The sequence below is a fragment of the Rhinolophus sinicus genome, chromosome 16, assembly GCF_057876585.1.
Source record: "Rhinolophus sinicus isolate RSI-liver-muscle chromosome 16, RSI-T2T, whole genome shotgun sequence".
NCBI classification, from domain to species: Eukaryota; Metazoa; Chordata; class Mammalia; order Chiroptera; family Rhinolophidae; genus Rhinolophus; species Rhinolophus sinicus.
Window position 1 is genome coordinate 126658884 of NC_142516.1, and position 27113 is coordinate 126685996.

Below are 27113 nucleotides of genomic sequence, written 5' to 3' on the forward strand. Positions count from 1 at the left end.
TCATTTATTCTCTTGAGTTCCTTGACTATATTGTCTCCCATCTAATGAAAATTTAATTTTAGTTATCAAATTTTTAGTTTCTATGAACTATTTCTTGTTCTCTTTCTTTAATATATAGCAATCTTTTCTTTTTTAATGGATATGGTACCTCCACTTATCTCTTTGATGATATTGAGCTTTTCTTCTTTGTATTTGTAATAGCATTCATAGGCAAAACATTTTTTATGAAACATTTCCACGTGTATTTCTGCTTCTGGGACACGTTAGCCAGGATTTTGCCAGTATATATGGTAATAAAATTATTACTTGTGAAATAATTTAATATGCTTTTTACAAATAGTACATTAGTATAAAGATTTCCATAAATGCTAAGATAAAGGTTAATGTAATTATATTATTTACAACAAATTTGTAATTGTCTTGTAATTCATTGAACTGGAGTTATCTTTCTTTGGGTTCAAATCTATTTAATTTTAGTGATAGGATTTGATAACTGTGAAAATGAAATCTTCCATTACTCTGTAGATTTCAAATTGTTGCAACAGAAATTTATAAACAATTCTTAAATATCAAACATGTTCTCCCCTTCCCTCCACCCAAAAAGAAGGAATTTATTTAAATTTGGCATCTTTTATATAGACTATTTTATACCATCTCATTTTTATAACTTTTTATCTTTATAATTAATCAATGAGAAATGCTCCTTGTAGAAATTGGTTTTCTATCTAGTTTGCTGCCTAGCACCTTTCATACCAAGTTGTTCGCTAATTAGGTGTTTTTATCCTTTTTAGGAGTCAAAAGCAAAATTATTCCTTTTGGCTTATTTTTGTTTGTTTGATTTTAAAGAACATTGTGAATAATTTGATTAATCCCATGCTAATGTTACTTACAAACCAAAAATTAGTGATATCACAGCAAAGAATCTTAGATTGTAACCCTCTTGGCTAAAAAAAAAATGTTATCTATATCTATAAATAAGGAGTATTTCCTTCGAAGCATTTGGTTGAGGAGGAGGACAGGGCAAATGCAGTTCTTAAGTACACTAATTTTGGAATGAACTTGAATTACGTTTTAACTTGACCGTGATAATGAATGTATTTAATCTAAAATGTTTAAAATCTAAACTGTCATATGAGTAACAATTGCCTTATTGGTGTTGGGAAGAATAATGTTAGCATAGACTTGGAAACATATTCTCATTTTGGGGTGAAATAAAAAGTGAACATGGAGAAAGAAAAGCTTTTATTATTTGTTTTCTTTTAAATTTTTTAGCATCATGGTGCAGTCACCAGGAAAATCTTACACATCCGCAGAACCTGCTATTTCCGCTCAAGAGCAGGAGACTCGGGTACGGCTTCTAAAAGGCAGTTAGTTTTTGAGAGTTTAGTTATGATTCTGTGCATGCTTAAAATTCTGTTGCCAGTATTTTAAAAATTGTTCTTTAGTTAAGAGTCTGATACAGAGTTCAGTTGATTTTTCATTCTAAGGGAAAATATATCTAAAGCTCTAAAAATAAAGGACTGGGTTTGTCTAAGTACATCTTAAAAAACATTGAGTTTTTTTTTGTTCTTTGTTCAGACTGTGTTATACAGCAAATTGGTAGAAGCTAGGCAGAAACATGCCAATAAAGTGAATGTTCCTCCAGCTGTTCTGGCAACAAATAAGATTCTTCTGGATATGGCCAAAATGAGGTAAACTATCTATTTGTTTATATTCTAACTTAATTTTCTTCTAATGTAATAGATTTGTAAAACATACCTTAAGTGATAATGACTATGGCTCCAACTGTCAAATCTGTTGAATATGACATCTGTCACATCTGTTGTTGACTCCCAAATCTCCCATGCTGCTGCCAATATCTTCGCTGAGCTTTAGTTCCCTGCTCCTGTGTGAGTGAAAACCAGCTGTTTTCAGCCATCAGATCCAGTACATAAAAAAAAAAATCTCAGTTGTTACCCAGCAACCCCCCAGATGTGCATTTCATGCAAATACCAAAACTCTTCTTTCTGAATTCTTTGTTTTTGTTAGTCATACCATGTCACTCCCAATAACGCATATTTAAAACCTCTGATGTTATTTTCACTCCTCTAACATATATCACAGTCTTCCTTTTATTTAAATAGTTTTTAGACTTTTTTATTTAAATGTTTTTTGTGTGTGTCTGTCTGTGCCTTCTTCCCTCTTTTTAGGAGCACCGTGCTAGTTCAGACCCCGACCCTTGGACTATTGCGAAAGCCTTTTAACTAGTTACCCTTAGTGTCTCTATCTCTCTCTCTCTGTCTCTCTGTCTCTCTCTGTCTCTCTCTGTCTCTCTCTCTGTCTCTCTCTCTGTCTCTCTCTCCCCCCTGATATACGAGTACCAAATTAATCTTTCTTTATCATGTACCTCTGCTTAACTAGTTTCCCATTATCTTAATTTCTTTAGCTTACAATTCAAGGCCCTCCATTTTTGGACTTAAACCTACTTTCCATCTAAGTCATAGAATTTTAAATGGTTTGTCTTTCTTAGGTTTCTTACTATTTGTTGAAGACCCGTTTTCAACTTCCATGTACTTATTTACAATGTTCCTTCTGCTTTGTAGTTTCCTTGATTCCTCAAAACTCCTATTAGGAAATTCTTCAAGACCTGGCTTTATTATTATTTTCTCCATGAAGTCTTCCATGTTCTTATGAGCAAAGTAATTCCTCTATTTGGAATTCATAAAGGACTTTTAAATATAAATTTTGGAGATGTTCCTATGGCACTTATCACACAGTGCTTTATTTTTTGTTATTGACATACATGTGTTATATCTTCTAGATTTTAAACTCTGTGAATAATGATAATACTCATACGTTCCCCATCCTTTTGTGTCTTCCAAAGCACCTAATAGAATGCCTAATAAACACTATGTGGGCAATAAATATTTAGCAGAAATTGTTTGCAGAGCATATAGTTGCTTGATAATTTTATTTGTCTTTTATACTTCTTTAAAAAATTGTCACTAAATATCTTCCAGAGATGTTTCATTATTGTAGAATTTTCTAATAATATTACATAGTGCTTATTATCTCATAACAATTATTTCATTAAAAATAAATATTCAGACCATACTTTAATATTCAGTGAGGATTTTTAAAGAAAAAGGGGTAATCATTACATTGGCAGATTTTTAAGAACGAAGACATCAGACGTTCTCTTGGGTGTTGGACATAATAAATATTGAGTTAAAAGACTGAAGTATTTAGGTTTATTGTTATAGATAAACACTTTATATATATTGAATGAAATTTTCTTCTGAGTTTCTTAGTTATCCTCAGTTAGCACCTCATAGATTTTCTTTTTTTTTATTTTAATTAAAATTTATTGGGGTGACAATGGTCTAAAAAACTACATAGGTTTCAATGCTATATATACATTGTGTATGCTATATATACACACAATGTTGTATATAGCATTGTGTGTTCACCACCCAGAGTCAGTTCTCCTTCCGTCACCATTTATTTGACCCCCTTTACCCTCTTCTATCATCCCCACTAATTTTTCTTTTCATAACTATAAAAATCATAATAATGATAAGATCAGTAATAGAGTAGAACATTAGCCTATATCTTTATGATAATGATCTGTTTACTAGTTGGTACTGTGTTTTTGTGGTGTTGGTGTTGGTGTTTTTATTCACTAATGGCTAAAACAGCTAATCTTTAAATGGTGGAAAGCAAAGAAAACATTCATTATAAAATGCTGTTACTTGTATTATGCATTGTTGTTGGTTGTTGAAAAAATTACATGTTTATTGAGTGTCATTATGAAGCTAAACATCAGCTATGTTGCTGGACTGATAATATTTCAGTGGTTTCTTGACTTCAAAATTTTTTAAACGACAGACCTACTACCGTTGAAAATGTGAAAAGGATCGATGGTGTTTCTGAAGGCAAAGCTACTATGTTGGCCCCTCTGCTGGAAGTCATCAAACATTTCTGTCAAATAAATAGTGTTCAGGTAAAATACTGTGGGTTGTGGAGACATGAGAGGAAAAAAATTGTTGACAATTTAAAAAACACCCTTCAAAAGCAACATTTTCTCCCTGTATTTTCATTTCTGCACTGGGTACTTAGAAAATGAATTCAGATTGTTTCTACAGTAAATCAATTATAAGAATATGCTAGTTACCTAGTTTTTTTAATCATCAGTTAATTTTATTAAAAAAGATCATTCACATTACAGGCAAAATCCTTGTAAAATTGAGAATATCTATAATATCAGGTATATATATTCTTTATTAAATTTACTGGGGTGACATTGGTTAATAAAATTATATAGGTCTCAAGTGTACAATTCTGTAATACATCATCTATATATTGCATTGTGTGTTCACTACCCAGAGTCAAATCTTCTTCTGTCACCATATATTTGACCTCCTTTACCCTTTTCTACCTTCCCACTCCCTAGTTCCTTAATTTTTAAAAATAGTTTTTTATTTTTCAATTACAGTTGACATACAATATTATATTAGTTTCAGGTGTACAATATAGTGATTAGAAATTTATATTTAATAAAAAAATTTTTTTGAAAGAAATGTATATAACTTATATAGTGATCACCCCAGTAAATTAAATACCCATCTGACACCATACATAGTTATTACAGTACTATTGATTATATTCCTTATGCTAAACTACATCCTTATAACTATTTTGTAACTACCAATTTGTACTTCTTAATTCCTTTACCTTTTTCATCCTACTTCCATCTGGCAACCATCAATATGTTCTCTGGATCTGTGAATTTGTTTCTGTTTTGTTTGTTTGTTTATTTTGTTCTTTAGATTCCACATATAAATGAAATCATATGGCATTTGTCTTTCTTTGTCTGACTTACTCCAGTCAGCACAATCTCCTCTAGGTCCATCTATGTTGTTGCACGTGACAAAATTTCAGTCATTTTTATGGCTGAGTAACATTCATTATATATATGTACCATGTCGTCTTTATCCATTCACCCATTGATGGACACCCAGGTTGCCTCAGTATCTTGGCTGTTGTAAACAGTGTTTCAGTGAACATATGGATGCACTTGTCTCTTCGAAGTAGTGTTTTGGGTTTCTTCTGATAAATACCCAGAAGTGGGTGGAATTACCGAGTCCTTCTTTGTCTCTTGTTTTAAAGTCTATTTTATTGGGTATAAGTATTGCTAGCCTAGCTTTTTTTGTTGTTTTGTTTCCATTTTCATGAAATACCTTTTTCCATCCCTTTACTTTCAGTCTCTGTGTAACTTTTGATCAGAAATTGGTATTTTGCTGACAGCATATGTAAGGGTCTTGTTTTCTTATCCGTTCAGCTACTCTGTGTATTTTGATTGGAGCATTTAATTCATTTACGTTGAAAGTAATGTTGATAGATATGGAGTTATTGCCATTTTGTTATTCATATTTTTGATATTTTTTTCTTCTCAAAGAAGTCCTTTTAACATTTCTTGTAGTGCTGGTTGGGGGTGATGAAATCTGGGAAGCTCTTTATCCCATCTTCAATTTTAAATGATAGCTTTGCTGGGTAGAGTATTCTTGATTGTAGGTCCTTTCTTTTAATCACTTTGAATATTTTCTGCCAATTCCTTCTGGCCTGCAAAGTTTCTGTTGAGAAATCAGCTGACATCTAATGAGAGCTCCCTTCTAGGTAACTAACTTCTTTTCTCTTGCTGCTTCTAAGATTCTTTCTTTGTCTTTAACCTTTGGCATTTTAATTATGTTGTGTCTTGGTGTGGGCCTCTTTGGGTTCATCTTTTTTTGGGACTCTTTGTGCTCCCTGGGCTCGTATGTCTCTTTTCTTCACCAGGTTAGGGAAGTTTTCTGTCATTATTTCTTCAAATATGTTTTCAATTCCTTGCTTGCTCTCTTCTTCTGGTACCCCGTGATGCAAATGTTGGTACGCTTGATGTTGTTGCTGAGGCCCCTTAAACTTTCCTCATTTTTTGGATTCAGTTCTGTTTTTGCTGTTCTGATTGGATGTTTTCTGATACCTTATGTTCCAAATTGCTAATTTGAACCTCTGCTTCACCTAATCTGTTGATTCCCTCTAATATATTCTTTATTTCAGTTATTGTATTCTTCATTTCTGACTGGTTCTGTTTTACGTTTTCTATCTCCATTATTCAAGTTTTCTATCTCTCTGTTAAAGTTATCACTGAGATCATTGAGCGTCCTTATAACCATCTGGTAGATTGTCTCCATTTTGTTTAGTTCTTTTTCTGGAGCTTTGTTCTATTCTGCCATTTGGGACATGTTTCTTTGTCTCCCCATTTTGGCTGCCCCCCTGTGTTTGTTTCTGTGTGTTAGGTAGAGCTGCTATTTCTCCCAGTCTTAGTAGCATGGTCTTATGTAGTAGGTGGCACAATCTCCATGGTCACCTTAGGTGGATACTCTAGGTGTGTCCCTTGTGTGAATTGTGTTTGGCCTCCTCTTGTAGTTGAGCCTTGGTTGCTGTTTGCATGTCAATGGGAGGGACTGATTGGTTGTGAGGACAGACCGTGACTTTAGTGGAGGAACTATGGTGCAGAGGCTGACCCTGTGGAACAGGATTTGCTTTAGCAGAGTTCTGGTGCCTGCACAGTCTGCCCTTTGGGTATGTTATCTGTGGAGGTGACCTGTTGGTACTCCAGCTTAATCCAATTCTGGCCACCAGGCATGCTGGCCCTGGGGCCTCCTTTGCAACTGAGATATCCCTCCCAATTTTTAACCTTCACATGTGGGTGTGGGACCAGCCCATTTTGTGTCTCTGCCCCTCCTACCAGTCTTGCTTTGGTTTCTTTTGTATGTCTTTAGTTATAGGACTTCTGTTCAGCTAGACTTCAGGCAATTCTGAATGATGGTGGTTCTATAGTTTAGCTGTAATTTTGATGTAGTCTTGAGAGGATGCAAGTCTGGCATTTACCTAGTCTGCCGTCTTGACTGGAACTAGACTCAGTCATCTTGGGTAGGCTCATTTGAGCAGCTATAAGTCAATGGGGAGCTTTGTTTTTTTGGCTGGAAATGGGCGGGCCACCTTAGCTGAGTCTGCTTAGCTCTATATGCCTCTTACCCTTCTCCTGTGATGGACGAGAGCAAGAGGAATCATGCAAGGGCTCTTGAAGCCTAGTCTCAAAACCAGGACATTGTTACTTCTGTCATATCTCCCTCGTGACCTTATTTTAAAGATAATACTAAGGTAGTTGTCCAAGTTACTCATGTGTTTGTCTTTTGTTGGGAGGTTTTGTTTTTAAATTTGAAAATAAGTACTATGTATTAGGTTGATAAATTACTTTCAAATGGAGATAGAAATTAAAGCTGCAAAGTAATCCTAGCTATAGTTGGTAAGGAGCCCAGCCACTTTGTTTTTCTCATTTTTGTTATATACCCTAATTACTCTCCCCTTCCAGGCATGCTGTCTTTTGATATTAACTAGATTTCATGGTATTATCTTCAGTCATCATATTGTTTTCTTTGTATCTTTTTATTTCTCCTTGCTGTGCCATATATGATCATTTATTTCCATAAGGATTGTTTGGGTTTCTTTAAACTCCACATGCAGACTCCACTATGCCTCAGCACAGAAGGTGATTGAGTCCCACTTTAGAACTCATTCTCTAACTCGGACTATAACACTTCTGCTTTTGTATGTAACATTTCCCTCTTTTGATACAGAATATATTTGGCAACTTTAAATTTTGTTTTCATACTCTCACTCAAGCCCTCATGTGAAAATTCCTCATGTTTCATATTGGATATTTTGAAAATGAAGTTATAATTTTTTAACAATATGATAAAGAATACCATACTTATCAGTGGTAATTGAATTAAGTTTTCTCTCTTCGAATACTTAATGATAGGATCTGCTTTCATGAATCAGTGGTATTATTTAATAATAAAAGAATTATCCCTCCCAACAGAGAAAATTGAAGTAGGGGAAAAGATCAATGCTCTAAAGGATAGGTATGAAACTTTTTTGAACCTTCTGGTTAGAGAAAATGACTGCTAATTTCTGTGGTTAGGAATTATGCCTGCACTAGTCTGCAAATTGAAACCAATTATTAAAGAAATAAATTAATAAACTGTAATGTATATTAAGCAGCTTTGTTATTCACCACTTTCATTAAACTTTTACTAAACTTACTTAAAATTTTGAAGTAAAACTTAGATACTGCCATAATACAAATCCAAAGTTATAAATATGAAGATGTGGATATTAAAGATTTAGGAAAAATGTTAACATTATTTTATAGAAAGACATTTTATGAGAATTATAAAATTTTAAAAATGTTTACCCCCTTTGAAGATGAATTCATAGTTGGTAGCTACTATAAAAACCTTAAAAAGAGATGGATAACTATTTTTTTAACTACACATAAAAAATAGATTGAAACAGCGTACTGTAGTCATAATAAAACCTATAACAAACTAATTTAAAAAATTAAAATTCTAGTCCTTTGATGAATAATATTGCTATCCTTTTGATAAGGTTGTTAATCATTGTGGTCCATTATGTATACCCACATGAAGAAGAATATATGAGCTTTTCTTGGGAAAGAAATTTATTTTTTATATTCATCTATAATTCAGGAATTTTAATGAAAGATTATATTAGTTGAGTATTGGTTTACTGCATGGTGAAAAATAGAAATGTTTACTTTTTCTATGTTATGTATCACATGGCTAATTTCAGAATTTGAATGATCTGATCCAAGGCAAAAAACCTTTTTGGCATTTCCGTTTGCATATGGAAGAATATCAGCATTATACTATGACATTAACATGAAAGATAATTACAATCGAATAACCCTAGGGGTAGGAATTTGGTGTTCTGAGCATATAATACACCTAAATAAAACATAGCCAGGTGTTACATATTTCTGTTTTTATTTTGAAGCTTCAGAATAGCTGTGTATTGCAGTTTTTATAAAACATGTGTCAAGACAGAATCCATATTTTCTGGAGAAGCCTAGCTGGTTACTCACATGGTGGCATTTGTCATGGTCTCGCTAGGGGTTCAGTCCTCATCCTTGTGATCCTAAAAGACTCATGTGTCTTGTCACAGAATAGTTGTATTTGGGGGAGTAGATTGCATTATCCTTCTCTGTGAACTTGGATTTATGTATATGTGTGTGTACATATATAAATATAAGTGTACATATTAGAATGCAAATTCAGTAATTTATAGTGAGAAATATGACTGGAGAGTTCCACTTGATCCAATCAGTGTGTTCTTCCCTATAGAAGAAGAAGATATATGGGAAGCTGGCTTATGTGAAAGTTGTTTAGTGAGTCTGGACTATCAAAGGGAAATTCCAATAGTGTCTTAATTAGTCTCAGCAGCAAAGGCAGGTTGAGGAATTCTCATGTACTACTTGCCAAAGAAACTGTAATATTCAAATCTAGTGAGCCAAGATGTCTTCTCATCTGAATAGTGGTTGACTAGGTATTGCCTACTTTTGTTGTTCTGCCTTTTCTATTTATAACCATAATTGATCACTGTCTATTCATGTAGTCTTTTATCTACATAAATGATTTGATTGTTGCTTATTAGAATCATATTCTGGCCCTACCTTCTTGAGATTATTACTCTTAATATTACTTTGCTAAGTGTTTTGGATGTTTCTAAACCCTGTAGGCACACATTTATAGACAATGTCATGATTTTATCCCATAAATCCTAAAATCTTTATGAATTTGCCAATCCGTATAACTCACAGTGGTCACATTTCCAAGACCTTGGTATAGGGGTATCCCATTGTTGTCTCCAGGTATAGATTACACTCTAATCCTGAGGAATCCGGCTAATGGAGTTTGATTTTAGGCATTCCTAGAAACTTAAGGCCAAATTTGACTATGTTAAGGTGTCAGATGGGAACACTGCATTTTGATTTACTAAAAAATGTTCTTCTTTGAAAATCTAGTTGTGCCTCGAAACAACCTGGAGACCTTAGGTCTGTGGTGTTATCTGGCTTCTCTGTTCACCAGTCTGTGGTTGTCCGCATATCTGAACTTCACTACAGGCTCACTTTTTGTCTAGGGTTGGAATGGACTAGTGTGGGTTGCAATATGCCAAGTTCTGTTGGATTTAATTCTTGTAATTTAATATTGGTTTTTATGTTTTGGAAGGTAAAGTTGGCATTTTGGAGGGAAACCATTCATATATCTATGTGAATCATACATCATATAATTCTATGATAAACTATCACTGGGTCTTTCCTTTTTTTTTAGACTTTAAAAAATTCCAGTATTTCTTCATTAATCTTATTTTTCAATCCTTCTGCCGTTTATTTTCTTTCAGACATCTCTTAAGCAACCATATTTAACAATTTATATAATGCTTCACATTTAGACCCATAGTGTATATGTATCCTTTTAAACAGTATATGTGTAGTTATGATATATTTACTTACGACATACTAGCAGAACTTGTGGTTATAGTACCTAAATTTGAATATTGATTCTTCTTATTCATTTATTTAATATTAACTTCCAGGGGATTAGGAGCCTTATTTAGAGGCAGAATGATCCACATTATAGTTCATTTTTATTTCCTCTTATTTGCTGAAGGCAAGACTAAGAATTTCTATTTCTATAACCATGTTTATTATACATATTTTATTAAAAACATATTCCCTCTAGCCTTATTTTACCTTTTTAAATCAATATGTAAAAAAAAAGATCATTTTTGAGCTCATAAAAAGGAATTTTTGACTGTTCCTTAGAGGTTTTATTTGTATTATTTTTTTTCCCTAATGCCTAAAGATCATATTGATATTCCGTCTGTGATTATATTGATATTATTATTGATCTTTTGTGGTACATTTAAAATTTTGTAGACAGACCTCTTTTCAAGTACAAAGCCTCAAGAAGAACAGAAGAAAAGTCTGGTGGCAAAAAACACAGCAAACTCACTTTCACAGACTATAGCCATCACATATTTTTTATTCCAAGAAAAGAAGATGTCTTTGGTACGTATTACTTTCAAAGTGAGAGGGAATTTAAAAATTTATCTAAACATGTTTTATCAGCTTTTCAATATTAAAGATGTGATGGGATAAATTTCTTCAAATCCTGTCTACTTTATATTGCTTCATTTTATATTTAATTTTAGAACAGAATGTCATTTTCTTCTTCTGCTAAGCTTACCTCTGTCAATTAAGTAAAAACAGCAAATAGTTTGACCGTGATTATCTTATAGAGGTTGTATCAGAGGTACTGATAAACACATATATAGTTTAGGGATATTAGAGCACTGTATTTTAAGACTATTAAAAAAAATCAGATTAGCAGTTAAAAACTTAGTATGTTAAAAAAGGAAGATGCAGAACAGTGTGAAAAACAAACATATAAATGTGTATATGCATGCTTGTAGTCACATACCCTTGTGTATGTATACAGAAATGCATAGAATATCTCTGGAAGGATGTTGAAGAAGCTAGAAATAAGTTAGTAAAACAACAAACTTACTTTTCAGTTTTTGTCCTCTAGTACTATTGTGTTTTTTTGACTATGTCTGGTGCTCTTTGGAAAAAATCTTATTCCTGTGAAAAATGGCCATACTTAATGTTTCTTCATTGTTCTGCCATAAATCATTAAGGCTGTTGAGTATTTTTTTAAATATACAAAGTAGAGAGTGCATCTTAGTGGAATAGAGACAGAATGAAGCTTCCAGGTAAGTTTAACTAACTTGAATTTCCTATCCTCTCTGACATTAAATTGATTTGTAACAGGCTATGTAGTCCAAGGTCTGCTTTTCCTATTCTGGGTCTCCATCTACTAGGCCACATTACACACCTTTTATTTTGGCTAAGGTACAATATAAATAAGAATAGTTTATAGCTTGTCTTAATTACTTAATAAATGTTCTAATTAGATAGTCAAATTCCTTAAAAGTACAGAACCCATTACACAGGAAACCATTGTACTATTTTTTAAACAAATTACATGATAAATAGTAATTTAAGTTTAGTCTTTTAAATAGTAACTTAAATGTACATGTTAAATATGTGTATATATATATATATATATATATACATATATACATATATGTATATATATATATATCATGTTTCCCCCAAAATAAGACCTAGCCGGATAATCAGCTCTAGTGCATATTTTGGAGCAAAAATTAATGTAAGACCTGGTATCATATCATATCAATCATATCATATATTAAAGACCGGGTCTTATATTATAGTAAAATAAGACTGGGTCTTATATTAATTTTTGCTCTGAAAGACACATTAGAGCTAATTGTCTGGCTAGGTCTCACTTTTGGGGAAACACGTCATATATATATATATATATATATATATATATATATATATATATATATATATATATATATATGTAATTCAACCACATATATATATGGTATAACTAAATATAGTTCCTAAGAAAATTTGGTATGGCCTCCAAATTTTCTGAGTAAAGTGTATGCTACTACTCAGCCATGATACGATGTTTCATGTATTATCTTACATATTCATGGTTAAAAATGTGAAGAGTAGTATATTTTCATTTATGTCTTTTGCTAATATTTGGTTGTATATTATTGTATAATATCATGGTGTAATTATCTCTACCTCCCAGGAGTCTGAGAGGGTCTTGCCAGTTAACCACAAAACTAAACATGCCTAAGGACTAATTAATCAGGAGCAATAATACAATTAGTTTTAGGTAATTTGATGCCCGGTATCAAATAACCCTGATGTTATGCACACATGGTGCACACTGTCTAGTAGAAAAGAGTAGACATTTAATGAAAGTAATTTAAAACCTACCTTTGAAGGATTAAAATATTGCTTTGAATGCTCTATTCTATGAAAACATCAATATTCACATAAATACAGTCCAAATTCAGACTTTCAAGATGTGTTAAAAAGAGAGTATCATGAAATAATTTAGATCTGAGTGACTAAATTCTCTGAGCGTTTTAAAGAATGTTTTATCTAACACATATCTTAAATGGATTTGGAACTACATTTATTTAAAAAGCTACATAAATATGTAACATTGTCTTAAATTTAACACAATTCATGTTAAATTCAATACGAGGCAAATGATGACAGCCCTTGTTAAATTGTGGTTATTTTTATTTTATGAATAGATCCAATTTAAAACACCTGTTATAGTCTTCTCAAGAACCTTTTATAGAATGCATCTGGAGCCTGTGTTATCACTAAGCATTTTAGGGTTGGTCTTCTTGGAAATTCATGTAACTAAAATACCATGTTGTAAGTATATAGAATACAGGATTACAGTTCACTATATATATTTTCAAAAGGTTGTGGCAGTTTTTAGACTTACATAGAATGACTGACTACTGTCTGCCACTGATAGGTTTTTAAGGTGAAAATTGCAGAGGGATAAGAATTCATTTCTTAGCTAACGCTGTATGACTTTTACTCACTATAACAAGTAGAGCCTGTAGAGTTCTATAATGTGGGTAGTTTTAAAGACGTAGTTAAAATGAAAATTTTAAGTGAAGGTTTAATACATTGTTTATTTCTCAGTGAATGTTTTATTACCTAAAGGTTTTGGCCACTTTGAATACTGTATAGTAGAAACTTTAAAAAAACCTCACTGGTTGTTTTACTGCTACTTCTCTAGGAGAGTGTAGCTGAGAACAGGAATCTGCCTCTCTCAGAGGTTGGCATGCACTTATCCCAAGTGGTGAAAGCTGGCTACCCAGTCGATATGGAGCGAGCAGGCCTCACTCCAGAGGTTCAGAAGATTATTACGGATGTCATCCGAAACCCTCCCATCAACTCAGGTGATCACCATGACCCTGCTCTGCAGCCTTAATGACTTGAGTCATTGAACCCAAGTGAAGTAAACAAGCAGTTCATTAATATGTTTCACCTTAACAATGTCAAGCCTTTATGCTACTTTGAAACCTTTACTTTTGTAGTGCTTTTTGTTTTAGAAAAAAGCAATATTTCTTCCCATTATCATTTAGGGGAAAGTCTAAGTCAGAAATTTTTGTGTGTTTTTTTCAGCTTCAGATTACAATTTACACTCATCCTAAAGCAGTGTACTTTCATCCTTTTGTGATTTCTACCTCATCACTTGAAAAAAAACCCACAAGGTTTTTCGATATTCATTCCCCCAAATTATTGACTCCTACTTTTTCTGATTCCTTGTCATTCATTGGTTTCACTTATGTAGCCTTTCAAATTGTTTTATAGCCAGTGATAGCTGTCATTGTGACACTGAAGGTAGACCAAGTTCTGTAGGCACGTGTAGAAGGGTTTCCTCTTGTCACTTTGCTGTGGAACCTCAGCCATGCTCGTGGAGATCAAGCCCCTTTGCTTGCCCTGCAGACGTTTTTTAATATGCCTATTTTAAAATTATAATTCATTTTTTACAGAAGTAAAGATGAGGTACATTTAAAGGACTTTTACTCCTAAATGTACAAATATAAACTGGACGTGTTATATAACTCAATAAATGTGATAAATCTTTCCAGACTGTTAGGACAGCGCAGTGGACAAAGAAGAAGCCTTATCTCCAAAGCTGCAGGGCAAATAATTACATTTTTTATTACCTCAAATTCTTTCCCACTTGGGAACAGCTACATGGTTCCTCCAAAATTTGGAAATAAGGGGAATAAAATCATCATTTGAAAGCACAATTAATACTATACTGAATTGATCAGATCAAAGATATTCAAGTCACCTTAACAGGCAGCCTTAATTCTAGGCAAGACTTGACTGAAGGTCTAAAGAAAGGACACTTTCATCACCTCCATTGATCACCCATGGAATCACAGGAAAAAGAGAGACACGGAGGCGAGTTTGGGCATTAGTCATCTAAGTTAATTTCAGGGAACTGAAATTTTTCTTTTTATTATACCATACTACAATTGTATTGCCAACTATTTAGAAGAAAGAAATATGTAATTTCTAATCCTGGCCAATGAGACTTCAAGTATATTAAGGGCTTGTTGATAAGTTATGTCAAGATCTTATTTGAGGAAAACACCTTAACAATGAATTCTGTTTTTCTGTCGCTTCTTGGCTTTCTGGTTATCATTTGATTTCCAGTGTGGATCTGTCTATAGGGAAAGTATGCACTAGTCTACCAATCTGGGTACTTATCTATGTGATAATTGTGAATTCATAATAGTAAATTAATAAATTAGCACTTTGTGAATTTGGTTACTGTGGGTCTATTAAGGTTAAATTAGGTCTCTAAATCTGAAATCTGAGGGTCTAATCCTGGCCTGTGATAAAATATCCAAGGTAAATTAGCTGTGAGTCATGGTTTGAGAAAGCTAGCCAGCTTTCCTGGTCGCATTCCAGTTTTCCTCCTTCAGCAGCCGTTTTACTAGAAATTAAGGCGGAAGAGGAAGGAAAACACTAAATTACTTTGCAGGATTAAAACTGTGATTATATAAAACCCCTTTTTTGTCCAATGCAAAATGAAGTAGTCAGAGATTCAGAGGCCTTTTTTATTTTAATCCTCTGGAATTGTTTTTTTCCTTTTTATATGTATTGTCTCTCAGAACTCAGAGAAATGTGTCTTTGATGAGCTGTTGGATGGTAGGCAGTATTCTCTGAAAGAGTTCATGCAATTTTTTTCCTATTGACATGTTTGCTCTCATTTGGCTGCCTTCTTTAACTCCTGAAAACTGATGATGGATGGATGCTAGCCTAGTCAGTAAGAGCAAGGCTCTGGTAACAGCTGATCTGTTTCAGATCTTGGCTCTACCATTGTAGACCTGTTACCTTGGGCAAATTACCCAATCTTGCTAAGCCTCAGTTTCCTCCTCTCCAGAACATGGAGGGATAATATTGCCTCCTTTACAGAATTGTGAGAAATAATTAGATACTGCACTGAATGTTCTGGTACTTGGTAAGTACCGTTAGTCCTCAGGATCCTCGAGTTTGCATCTGCAGATTCAACCAACCATGGGTCAAAAATATTAGGAAAAAAATTCCAGAAAATTGATCTCTAAACAATACAGCATAACAACTATTTACATAGCATATATATTGTATTGGGTACTATAAGTAATCTGGAGATTTAAAGTATATTTAAAGTATGTGCGTAGGTTGTATGCAAACTCTATGTCATTTTATATAAGGCACTTGAGCATAGGGTCCTGGAATTAATCCACCTCGCATACCAGGAACACCTATATTTCATAAATGGCAGTGGTGGTGGTGGTGGTGGTGGCAATGATAATGAATATGATGATGATAATTGAAGAAGTAGATGGTATGATCTTCTGGCTTCAATATACCTCTTAATATGATTACTTTTATACTCTATCCTTTTCAGGAGCTAATTAAGAAAAATACGAAGTTAATAAATAAGTACACCCGAAGGGAGGTTTCAAATGTATCTTATAGAAACAAACAACTTCAGTAATTCAGGCAGGTTATAATTATCTGTCTTCCTTTTTTTCAAGTACTGAAGAGTTCTTGGGCAAATATTCTTAAATGACATCAAATGAAGGTTCTAATTTCAATTCATTATTGGTAGGGGAAAATGGTAGAGGAAGATTTAAGATTGTATAGTTCAGCCAAGTATTGACAACATCTATTTTGTTTTGCTATGGTGAAGCATTGAGGTGCTGCTAATTTGCTTCCTAAATAATATAATTGTAAAGTTACAGAATTTTATATTTGGTAGGAAATTGGAAATCATTATATTTTCATTTTCCGACTCCCACCTGTTTCAGAGATAGGACTCTGAGGCCTAAAGAGTTGCAAATTGTTTTAATATAATGTCAAGGTTAATGATAGAACGAGGTTTTCCTTTTTCCTATACCATGTTAAAGTTGTACTGCCAACTATTTAAAAGAAAGAAATACACACTTCCTAATCCTGATAGAGGATTTGGGTTTATAAACCTCTAATTGATGAGTCAAATAAATGTTCTTAAGTATATTCAGTTTAATATCTTTATATATCTAGTATCTTTAAGTATTCTCTACTATATCTGGTACCCACTACATTCTGAATTTTAGTTAGCAATTTCAATTTCTGATGTAACATTTTAAATTAAGAAATATTAAAATCAAGAAGAATATATAAGCATGAAAAGTTCCCTATTTATTATTGCATAGCCTGATTCAATAAATATCAGGGAGATGAGAAAAATATTTGTAATCGTTAGTGACTAAAACATTATTTAAAACATTTGTCTTCGGCACTGTATACTTATTGCAAATAAATTTTCATTTGGGGATATATATTAAATTGAAGTTCCAAAGAACAGTATAGAATACTTTTAAACACTTATTTCATCTTTCTGTTGACATACTGTATGTAGGCTGTACATATAATAAGGAAAAATGTATTGTACTTTACTTCCAAAGCCAAAATTGAGAAAGTTAACGATTGTGAGAACCATGAGTTCTAAATTTTATTTCTTTTGATTTTACATTTATAGTCTATAAGATATAATTTATTGATGTGAAATTTTACTTTTTTAATTTTATCTTTCCTTGATAAAACTATTTGTTCTCTTATTGGAGAAAATGTTGCTGTTATAAATTAAAATAAGAAATGAAAATATACATACTATATTAATGATTCAGATATGTTATTTTCATTGTTATTTAACTGTAGCCATATCACATAATTCAGTATTTTAATGAGTAAGTTTGATTGGCATTTAAATTTTGAACAATCCTGACTTGAGGATTTTCTATATTTTATTATGGCATAATCTTAGACCTAAAAATAGAATATTTGTGAGTTGAGAAATTATATCGATTATTTTCATACTGTCTTAATTTGCTAACTAGATTTTTGTCCTTGTAGCTTAATATTTAAAGGAATTCTGTACCTCTTTATTCTTAGTTTTATTATGTTTATGTAATGTTAAGCTTCTTTTATGCAATTGAGATTCTAACTACGCTTAGTAATAAATGAAGCAAGGCATTTAATGAGGTGCCTGGATAGTATTTTGAATAATTTCATTCTCCCATTCTTTATGTCCATGTGCCTGGAAAATTAAGGGTGCTTTCCAAGGGACCTGCCACAAAAGTAGGGGTAATATGATCTCTTTTAAAGCACTGAAAGAGTGTAGCCAGTGTTCATTATTTCATTCTCCAATAGATATTTTCAGCAATTACCTGCATGGAAAGTTAGGGCAGAATAATAATAAGCATCTTTAGAGCTAGATGCCACTTACTTGCATATGTATGTCTATTATAGGATGACTTATTTGCATATGTATATTATAGAATGACTTTAAGATAAAAATATAAAGGATACTTACAGAAATGTGTAAGTAAATAAATGAATTTGCTAATTATATCTTGAAATTATATTCTAATTACAGTATAGCAACTTTACATGTATTAATCATTAATGGTTTAAAAAACAATAGGCAAATGTTTGTACGTCATAATTTTATGAAAAGAAGATTCTAATACTAGAAATGGGTTGTTACAAATGGAATAAAATATTATTTCCTTTTCAAAATAATTCATTTAGCCAATTATCTTATGATAGGACAAGACTGTCTGGATGTTTCACCCAAAATTAGCATCTGAATTTTACATTTATACTATGGTGAAACTAAGGATGTATAGTTTGTTTATCCAATATTTAAGTACTTAGAGAAGAACATGAATGTAGTATAATGTAATTGTGTTATTTGGCTAGAGTATGGGAAAATTTGTATGGTTTTTCTGGTGCAGCACTATCCAAAAAGAAATATAATGTGAGCCACATATGCAATTTTAAATTTTCTAAAAGTCACATTTAAAAAGTAAAAATAAACAGATGTAATTAATTTTATTTATATAATTTAATTAACCCAATATATTAAAGATGTTATTTCAGCGTGAATGAATATAAAAATTATTAATGAGATATTGATGAGGGTTTTTTTGTACTAAGCTTTGAAATCAGGTATGTATTTTTCATTCACAGCATATCTCATTTCTAATGTTAAATTTAATTTGAAATGCTTGATCTGTATTTAGCTTTTATAAAATTTACAATTTAATAAATAGATGAAGATAACCCAATTTATTCCAAACATACTTAAAAATTTTCTGATAACTGAATCAAGTATCAGTGTTTAAATTTAATTTAAGATTAATTAGAATTACTAAAAATTAATAATTGAGTTCCTCAGGCATATTAGCCACATTTCAAGTGCTCTGTAGACATGTGGCTAGAGGTTATTGTCTCAGACAACACAGTTATAGAGGTAGTTTGGCAATATGTGTCAAAATATAAAAGGTGCTTAACCTTTGAACTAGTAACTTCACTTCTGGGAATCTAGAAATATGGAAAGATATGTGTAATATAATGTTCAAAAGAACGTTTTCTTTTTCCAAAGGAAAAATGAGGACAAATGAAAGGGAACTCAAAGTAAATTCTGTTATATACAAAGAAGATTCTGCAGCCATTAAAAATTTTTGAAGTAGTAAAATTGGCAGAATTTCAATGGTATTAGGATGGTATAATGACCAGAGGACAAATAAAAGTTTAGTTTGGTTGATAGATGTGATAGTCACATTGCTGATTTTATCACAATTAGAAGTAATCTTATTTTTCCAAGGTTTTGATTAACATCAGTTTTCGATTTTAAAACTTTAAATTTAGAAAGAGTACAAGCCAAATAATTGGATAGCCCATTATCCTAATAATCTGTTAGCTGTGTTACCTTCTCTTTTTTAAAAAAAAACAAAACTGCAGTTTTTGGGGGGACATCCTGAGTAGCAAGGTAAGAATTTTGGAAGAAAGGAGACTACAAACCTGAAAACTCTAGTAAATCTAAAAACCACCTTTTCAGAGTGTCATTTAAAAATACTTGGTTTCTGATTGTTAATTTGAATTGGGTGTCATCATTAATGTTTGATACCACTTTTCTATGTTACATGAAGATGAGTGAATAGGTTTAAGCTGCTTTACTATACTTTAGAGAATTGCAGATGAATGATGCTGGAAGGAAGTACTTGGAACATAAATAGTGGTCTGCTGGGGAATTGCTACATAATTTGTAAAAGGTGTGAAGAGACTAACATAGTCTGAATCGGTTCTGTTGAGTTACAAAAATTAAAAATTCCTTGATTCTGAAAATAAGATGTATTTTCCCCAAAAACTCAGTTAATATGCATTTTAAATAATTGATGTGTTTTGTCATGCTGCAGTATCCACTGAAAGGATCCTTTTTATTGGCCTCTTATTTACAAGTATAATTAGCTTCTATTTTAAGAATAAGTTATTTTCAAGACATTAACTTGTAATTAATATTTGGAATTTGAAGCATATTTCCTTTAGAAACAATTCTTGGAATTGTGGCTTTGATTCTCAGTGCTGCCCACAAAAATTATGAGACATAATTTATGCAGAGTCAGTGGCACTGACCTGATTTTGGATCTTGTGGGCAGAGGGTGCAGGTAGTTCAGGAGTGAAGGATACATTTTAGTCACTGCCCTTCTGTAGGGATATCCTCATTTGAAAGAGGAACATTTTTTTTGGCCACCTTCCTCTTTTATATCTTCTAAATATTTCACTATTTCCAGCTCATAGGTTTTCTAAAATGTTCTGTGTAATTTATTTTTAAATCTTATTTTTTCATCCTTTACAGAGTTGAATAAAATTAAATTAATTAGAATGTTTGTTCCTGAAAACATTGACATGTACCTTATCCATATGGTGATTGAGATCCTGGAAAAAGATAGTGACAACAGACTGTTATTCCAACCTTCATGTGATTCCAACAAAAGGAGATGTTTCCCCGACTCTGAAGAGAGCTATTCAAGTTCTAAGAGAAGCAAGGAAGAAGAAGTTGGCCCTAATACCAAGGTGTTAATTATATGCAGAATATTCATAAAGTGTCAGTTTATTTAATTTGCATATTCTAATCCTAGAATGCTGTATGTTTTCAACTGTCACAAATTCTGATATAAAGCTACTTTTTTTTTTTATCTGTGTGCCATATTTCTTTTGCTTTTTATAAATCTGAACTGAGAAAAGTGATTTTTTTAAATGACAGAAATGGTGAATGTTTTATCCTTTTAGCTTATTGTGTGGAATGTCAGCTTAAGTTTTTTCTCTATCTTCAATTATATAGCCTGGAAATTCTCTTTCTTTTATAGGTGTAATTAATACTGGCATTAAGCATATGACAGTTTATGTGATTAATGAAAATGAAAACAAATTCTATTATAAATACCTCCCAAACTGGTTTGTCTATTATTCTGTCATTTATCATACACTGTTGCTGTTACTGTGTTTCCCCGAAAATAAGCCCCAGATCGTCAGCCAGACGGATGCATTTAGTACGTTTTGACGATGTTCCAGAAGACGATGACATGACTGTATTTGAATAAATGTAGATTGTTGTACATGAAAAAATAAGACACCCCCTGAAAATACGCCCTAATGAGTCTTTTGGAGCAAAGATTAATATAAGACGTGGTCTTATTTTCTGGGAAACACGGTATACTGACTATCTCAGGTACAAGGATAATTGTTGCTTGTGGCTCAGAGCATATTGCAATGTACTTTTTGCAAGATCAGAGAAAGACCAGGCATTTAGTATTATTTTAGATAGCACATTTTATTAAAGTCAAATGCTTTGAAAATTATTTCTCTGTGTATGGTGTGAAAAAAATAGTGATCAGAGAATAATTATTCTTTGACAGTGTGACTCTATAAAATGATTGTATAAAATCGAAAATCTGGCCTTCCGTATCTTTCAGGTCTAAAATTACATGACTCCATGATAAACATTTGTGAAAACAAATAATTAATTTAAAAATTTAGTTTCTACATGATAAATTCAGCATGGTAGTAGGTGGTTGCTAATATTTATATTAAAGAATTAGGAACTCCATTTCAGTTCTGTGATAATCTTTATAGGTTTTCAACAGTTAAACTGCTTTTCTCAATAGCTTAAAAACGAGAGCTGATCTTATTTAATTCTGTACTTCAGTTAGATTTGTATATAGTCTTGTTCTAGATAACCTCATGAAGTTTGATTAATTGGAATTCTTTACATTATTTTGACAGTTGAACTAGCTATAAAAAGGGCATTAAAGAAAATATGTGTTGGGTGGTGTTAGTGATATTTGGCTTCGATTCCCAGCCTTTTATTTCTGAAATCTGTACCAGGTGCCTAAGACCTTATTTTTTCCCTAATTTCTACCTATCAATACAGGAAAAGGTATAACTTTTAATTTTTCCTTACTTTTTTCTGAAGCACATTTATAGTAAAATATTATTTTAACCACACATCAACAGTTTTGCTTTTCCTCTATCAAAATAACATTAGATGCCAGCAACAAAGTGGGGGTTGGTGGGTGGGACTGGATTTAGCTTCCTTTCCTCCCATTTAAGGGAACAAGGATTTGGGCACTGGGAAGTAGATTAAGAAGTGAGTGAGCCAAAGTATTTTTCTTTTATCTGCCTCCTGGTATAGAAAACTTCAATACTGTGGAGTCTGTCAGAGGCCTAGTATCCGGATCTTTCTTTCATATGTTAACATTCATCATCTCTACAAACCTAGTTGTATCCCTTAGTGTTTTTCTTCTTATAATTATGAGGCTTCTGATAAAGAATAATGTCAGAACAGTTTCTTTTTATTACTTGACGCATCATGTGATTTACAAATATTGTGATAGCTATTAAGATAGAGGCCCAGTCATTCCTCTGTTTAATGGAGGAAGATTATGTCTTGGATATTTGGTGGTTCTGAATTAAGAAGTACACAGTGGGTTCTTTAAATATGTCGTTTTTTGTTGTTTTTTTAATTTCTGGAACTTTTTTAATAGTTTTAAAATTTTTGTTTCAGGAAACTTTTCTTAGATTTTACTTTTGATTTCTAATTTTTTCTTGAGCTTTTCCACTCAGTTTTGAGTTTTTCTGATTTTGATTTATGAAGTTCTATCATGTTTTGAATCATTTTCCTAATGTTTTTTAGCTCATTTTCAGAGGTTACAGTTTTATTCTCTATCTTAGAAAGTCTTTTTGATGTCTTGGATTTGACCTTGACACTTTTCTGTTGCGTGTTTTCATGTGACATTAGTTTCCCTGCAGTTTCTAAAGAAGACATGGTTCAGCATAGTTTTTCCAAGTTCACAGAATTCTCTCTTCTGTTGTTTTTGTGTTATGTTCAAAATATAGAAACTTGGTTTATGAGATACATTCCTCTGTCACTTTTATCTGGGCTTCAGAAGCCCTCCCACTTTCAGATGCTGTTCTCAAATTAATCTATCATGCTTTCCAAAATACCTGTGGGCTATTTTGGGGTCCTCATGTTCTCAGGCACCTCACTGCTTGCCTCTGCTTTCCCACATAGAGATGCTATACCGAGCAGTTCTTATGGCTATTGATGGTTTGTCCTTATATATATTTTCGGTTTCCTGAGGTAACTTTCTTTGTAAATGTAGATGATAATTTTTTGCTTTTTCCACCTATTTCTATTAGTTTTAATGCTAGGATTAAGAGTAAGTAAAAAACTATGCTGGTGCTTCCATCTTCTCAGAACCCTTTCCTCCTGTATCACTTTTTCCCTTCTATTTCTTCTTGATTGCCTAAGAGAGAGAGAGAGAGGGAGAGACAGAGAGACAGAGAGAGAGAGACAGAGGAAGAGAGAATGAGAGATAGATTTCTTGCCCTGCCACTAAGTTTCATTATGAAATAAAATATACAATATTATTTACAAACTATTGTAAGATACTCAGAAAAAATGCCTTATGGGTAAATCATTGTTAAAATACAGTACTTCAGAATAATAAGAATTTTCTTAAGCTTTGCTTTTGTAGGCATAGTTTTTTTTTCCCTAAGGAAATAGTACATGCTGTAACTATTTTGTGTTCTATAAAAATGTTAAAGGTTGATGGAAAACATCATTGTAATTTTTCACCGAAGGATGAGAGTCACGGAAATTCGCTAACTGCTTGGAATCAGCCTCCCAGCGATTCAGAACTAGAACTTTTATTTACAGATTCTCATTTACAGGTAAAAATTGATTTAGTAAAATAGTTTTCATGATAAACACATCAGGCTTGATAACTAATATGTTTAGATTTATTTTTGTTTTAGATGAAATTAAATATGAATATAACATACATATATCTCTATTTGGTTACATATATACATGCACATGTAATCAGCAAACGAGTAAATGTTTTGTGTGCTCACCTTAATGATAATAGTCTGTTAATAGAATTTGGAGTATGAAAAAGATGTAAATATCCCCTTAAAATGTTATGATTGCTGGGAATTTTAGTCTACTGATAACGAATTAGTCTCTGCCAGGCATTTTTTTTGATAGGTGACCTAGACTTCATAACTTAAGTCTCTCCATATACTTATCGTTGAGATTCAAAAGATACACTCAATGTAAGTAAGCATTTCCCCCTTTCTCAATGAAATTAGATCATTATTATAATTATAAGAAAAATGCTGAAAATCATATTCTATAGAAATATTATAGAAGATAAAATACTTTAAATGATATTAGCTACCAATTAATGAATGTCACAGATAAATCCGAATGTGTTTTGATATTTTACATATATTTTCATTACATAAATTCTCATTTAACTCTCCAAATAATCTAGTAATGATATGTGCTGTTACTCTTATTTTCTGTGTGAAGAAATTGAGGCTTACATAACATTCATAAGGGCATATATTTAGCAAGTGACTCAGAATTCATACATAGTTCTGTCTGGTTTCAAAGTCCCTGCTTACTCCATGGTATTCAGCTACAACAAAGGACTTTCGGTTTTTTTCCTTTCCTCTCCTACTGTTCAGATTCCATGCTGTTTTACTTTTTGGCTGTGTTATAATCTTAACTGGTTTCCTTCCCCAGATGCACTCAGGGGTTCCAACTCTGATTGTAAGCAACTGTAGCTGTCTGTGGCTGCAAGGGATTTTGATATTAATAAGATCCTTTGAGAAGAATAAATATTTCTGGGCCAATTTTATCCCTACCCAAATGCCTTTTTTCAGTGCCATTTTATATCCCTAATATTTATTATTTCTAAGGCAAACATTATAGTATCGTACAGTGAATATAAATCTAATTTCTTCTCCTGGTCTTTTCTTCCCTACGAGGAAATCGGTACTCAGGACAAAAGTTGCTATCTTAGCCAGTTCTTTTTTTTTCAGCTTTTGTTGAAGTGTGAATAGTCCTTTCTTCTACACTGGATTTCTTTAATTAAGCTGGAACAGCTAACAGTTCTTACCTTTTTTTTTTTTTTAATATAAGGTTTCACAGTTTTCTGCCAAGGATATTTTACTTTTTTTCCTACCCTTAAATATTTTGAAACCATTTTTAAACATAGAAAACATAATAAAACATAGCAAGCAGTTAATGAACAATATATAGATATAGTCTTCATTTTTGAAATTGAGTAAATTATGCTTTTATATCTTAGGCTAACACGCACATTATAGCTCAGATGAGGCCACTTTACCGTAAAGTCCTTCAAATACTAGTTCTAATAACTAAATTAACTCTGCTGGATTCCAAGGTGTACTCATGTAAGAATAATTGTCATGTTAGTGTGAGTTTCTAGTGCTGAAACTGAGATAATACAAATTAATACCATTTTAGACTTAATGGAACACTTACCTACTTAAAATTGTTTTTATTTTTTTCTTGTGCAGATTGTTTAGTACACAATCACTGCCTGTGGTTCTTAAAACAATTTTTCTTCAGGGACTTTTAACTTAGGGTCCTGAGACATCCTTTGGTGCGTGGGCCCACTAAAACTGTGCAAAGTATTGTGTACATTTGTCTTGTTTTTTCAGAAGTAGATCTCTAGATTTTAGCAGAATCTCTAAAAGAGTATGAAACGAAAAACAATTTTTTAATTTATTCAGCAAATTTTTTTTAGTTTCTGCTGTCTCAGTAACTCTGCAAGGTACTGCTGACGAGTGAACCACTCCTCTAGTCTGTCTACCATTGTACATGTAGAAGTTATGTTCTTTTTCAAATGCCTAATGTAACTCTGTGTGTGTACGCGTGTGCCCACACACATTCCCTGGCGGACATCTTCCTCAGCACATTAAATTCACTGTTTTGGTCAACTCTAAGCAAATACACCATGGAACATAGATATGAAATAATATCTAGTTCTTTCCTTCCCAATAAGTGTCTACACTTAAGTGTCTTAGAATACGTAGCAGGATGGTAAGTAAACTGTCTAAAGAAATGACATAGTGATTTTGTATCTCTTTTATTTACTTTTTGATGTAGAAATAAATTCTGTAGATCTCACTATTGTGTTTTATTTGGCAAGAGAAGGATGTGGGTGTATATTCAGTAATCTATGTTAGTTTTTTGTAATTGACACACATTTTCAACAGTACAAATATTTCCTTTTCTGTTTCTTTCCTATAGACTTCATCTGAAACCTCAAAGAGAAAATTACCTGAGTGGTTTGACAAAGGAAATACGATCTTAGCTGCTTCCAGCAAGAAACCAATGGCCAAAACAAAAAAGAAGGGTCTTTTTAGTTAAGCTGGCAGTTGCCAGAAGAATTATGTTTCTCTAGAAAATCCAGAGAAGTGAAAAAGAAAATAAAAATTATCAACAGTTCCACCAGATAAACAATTAGCCCCTTTTGTGTATCCTGCCAAAACTTCTCATCTTCACTTCTTTTCTTAGTCTGTTACATGAATAATGCATGAATGAATTTTCTTTGTAAAACATTCAAGCTACGCTAAAAACATCTTTCGACAGTCCCCATATTCCTTTTTCCTCACACCCATTACCAGCCCTTTACCAGAAGATAACTCCTATTATATATAAGAACTATAGTTCTTTAGTCATTTCTTCTGCGTTTACATGCCTTTGCATATGTATCTACATATATGTTATTTTTTCAACACAGGTGAGATCACACTTTATGCAATTTTCTGCAACAAACTTTTTTACTTAATATGGCATGAAGACCTTTTTTATATTGGTTTAGCTCATTGTTTTTTACAGCAACATACTATTCTATTGTATACTTTAATTGATATAATCACTTCTATTGGTGATTTTGTCATTTTTTCTATTTCAGATTGTTTCTAGAGAAACAAACATATTGTTTGTTACTTATTTCATTTGACTATATTTTGAACATTTTTTAATGTCATTAAATAGTCTCCCACAGAATCTTGTTTTGTGGCTTTATATAGTACA

General features: G+C 32.3%; 1 protein-coding gene across 6 annotated transcripts in view; it reads left to right on the top strand.

Annotated features, from left to right (window-relative positions):
* The window catches only part of WRN (WRN RecQ like helicase), a 116287-nt gene extending 89759 nt beyond the window's left edge, over positions 1-26528 (top strand). For 4 of the 6 annotated variants that reach the window (XM_074329689.2, XM_074329690.2, XM_088793480.1 and 1 more), the window contains 8 exons: positions 1273-1348; positions 1579-1691; positions 3868-3982; positions 10823-10954; positions 13599-13761; positions 20553-20770; positions 23804-23929; positions 26325-26528. In XM_074329689.2, coding sequence (XP_074185790.2) covers positions 1273-1348; positions 1579-1691; positions 3868-3982; positions 10823-10954; positions 13599-13761; positions 20553-20770; positions 23804-23929; positions 26325-26444 — 1063 coding nt within the window. In that variant the 3' untranslated portion in view covers positions 26445-26528. The remainder of the gene's footprint in view (positions 1-1272; positions 1349-1578; positions 1692-3867; positions 3983-10822; positions 10955-13598; positions 13762-20552; positions 20771-23803; positions 23930-26324) is intronic. The other 2 variants (XM_088793482.1, XM_088793483.1) reach the window with 1 other exon arrangement.
* The last annotated feature ends 585 nt before the right edge of the window (positions 26529-27113 follow it).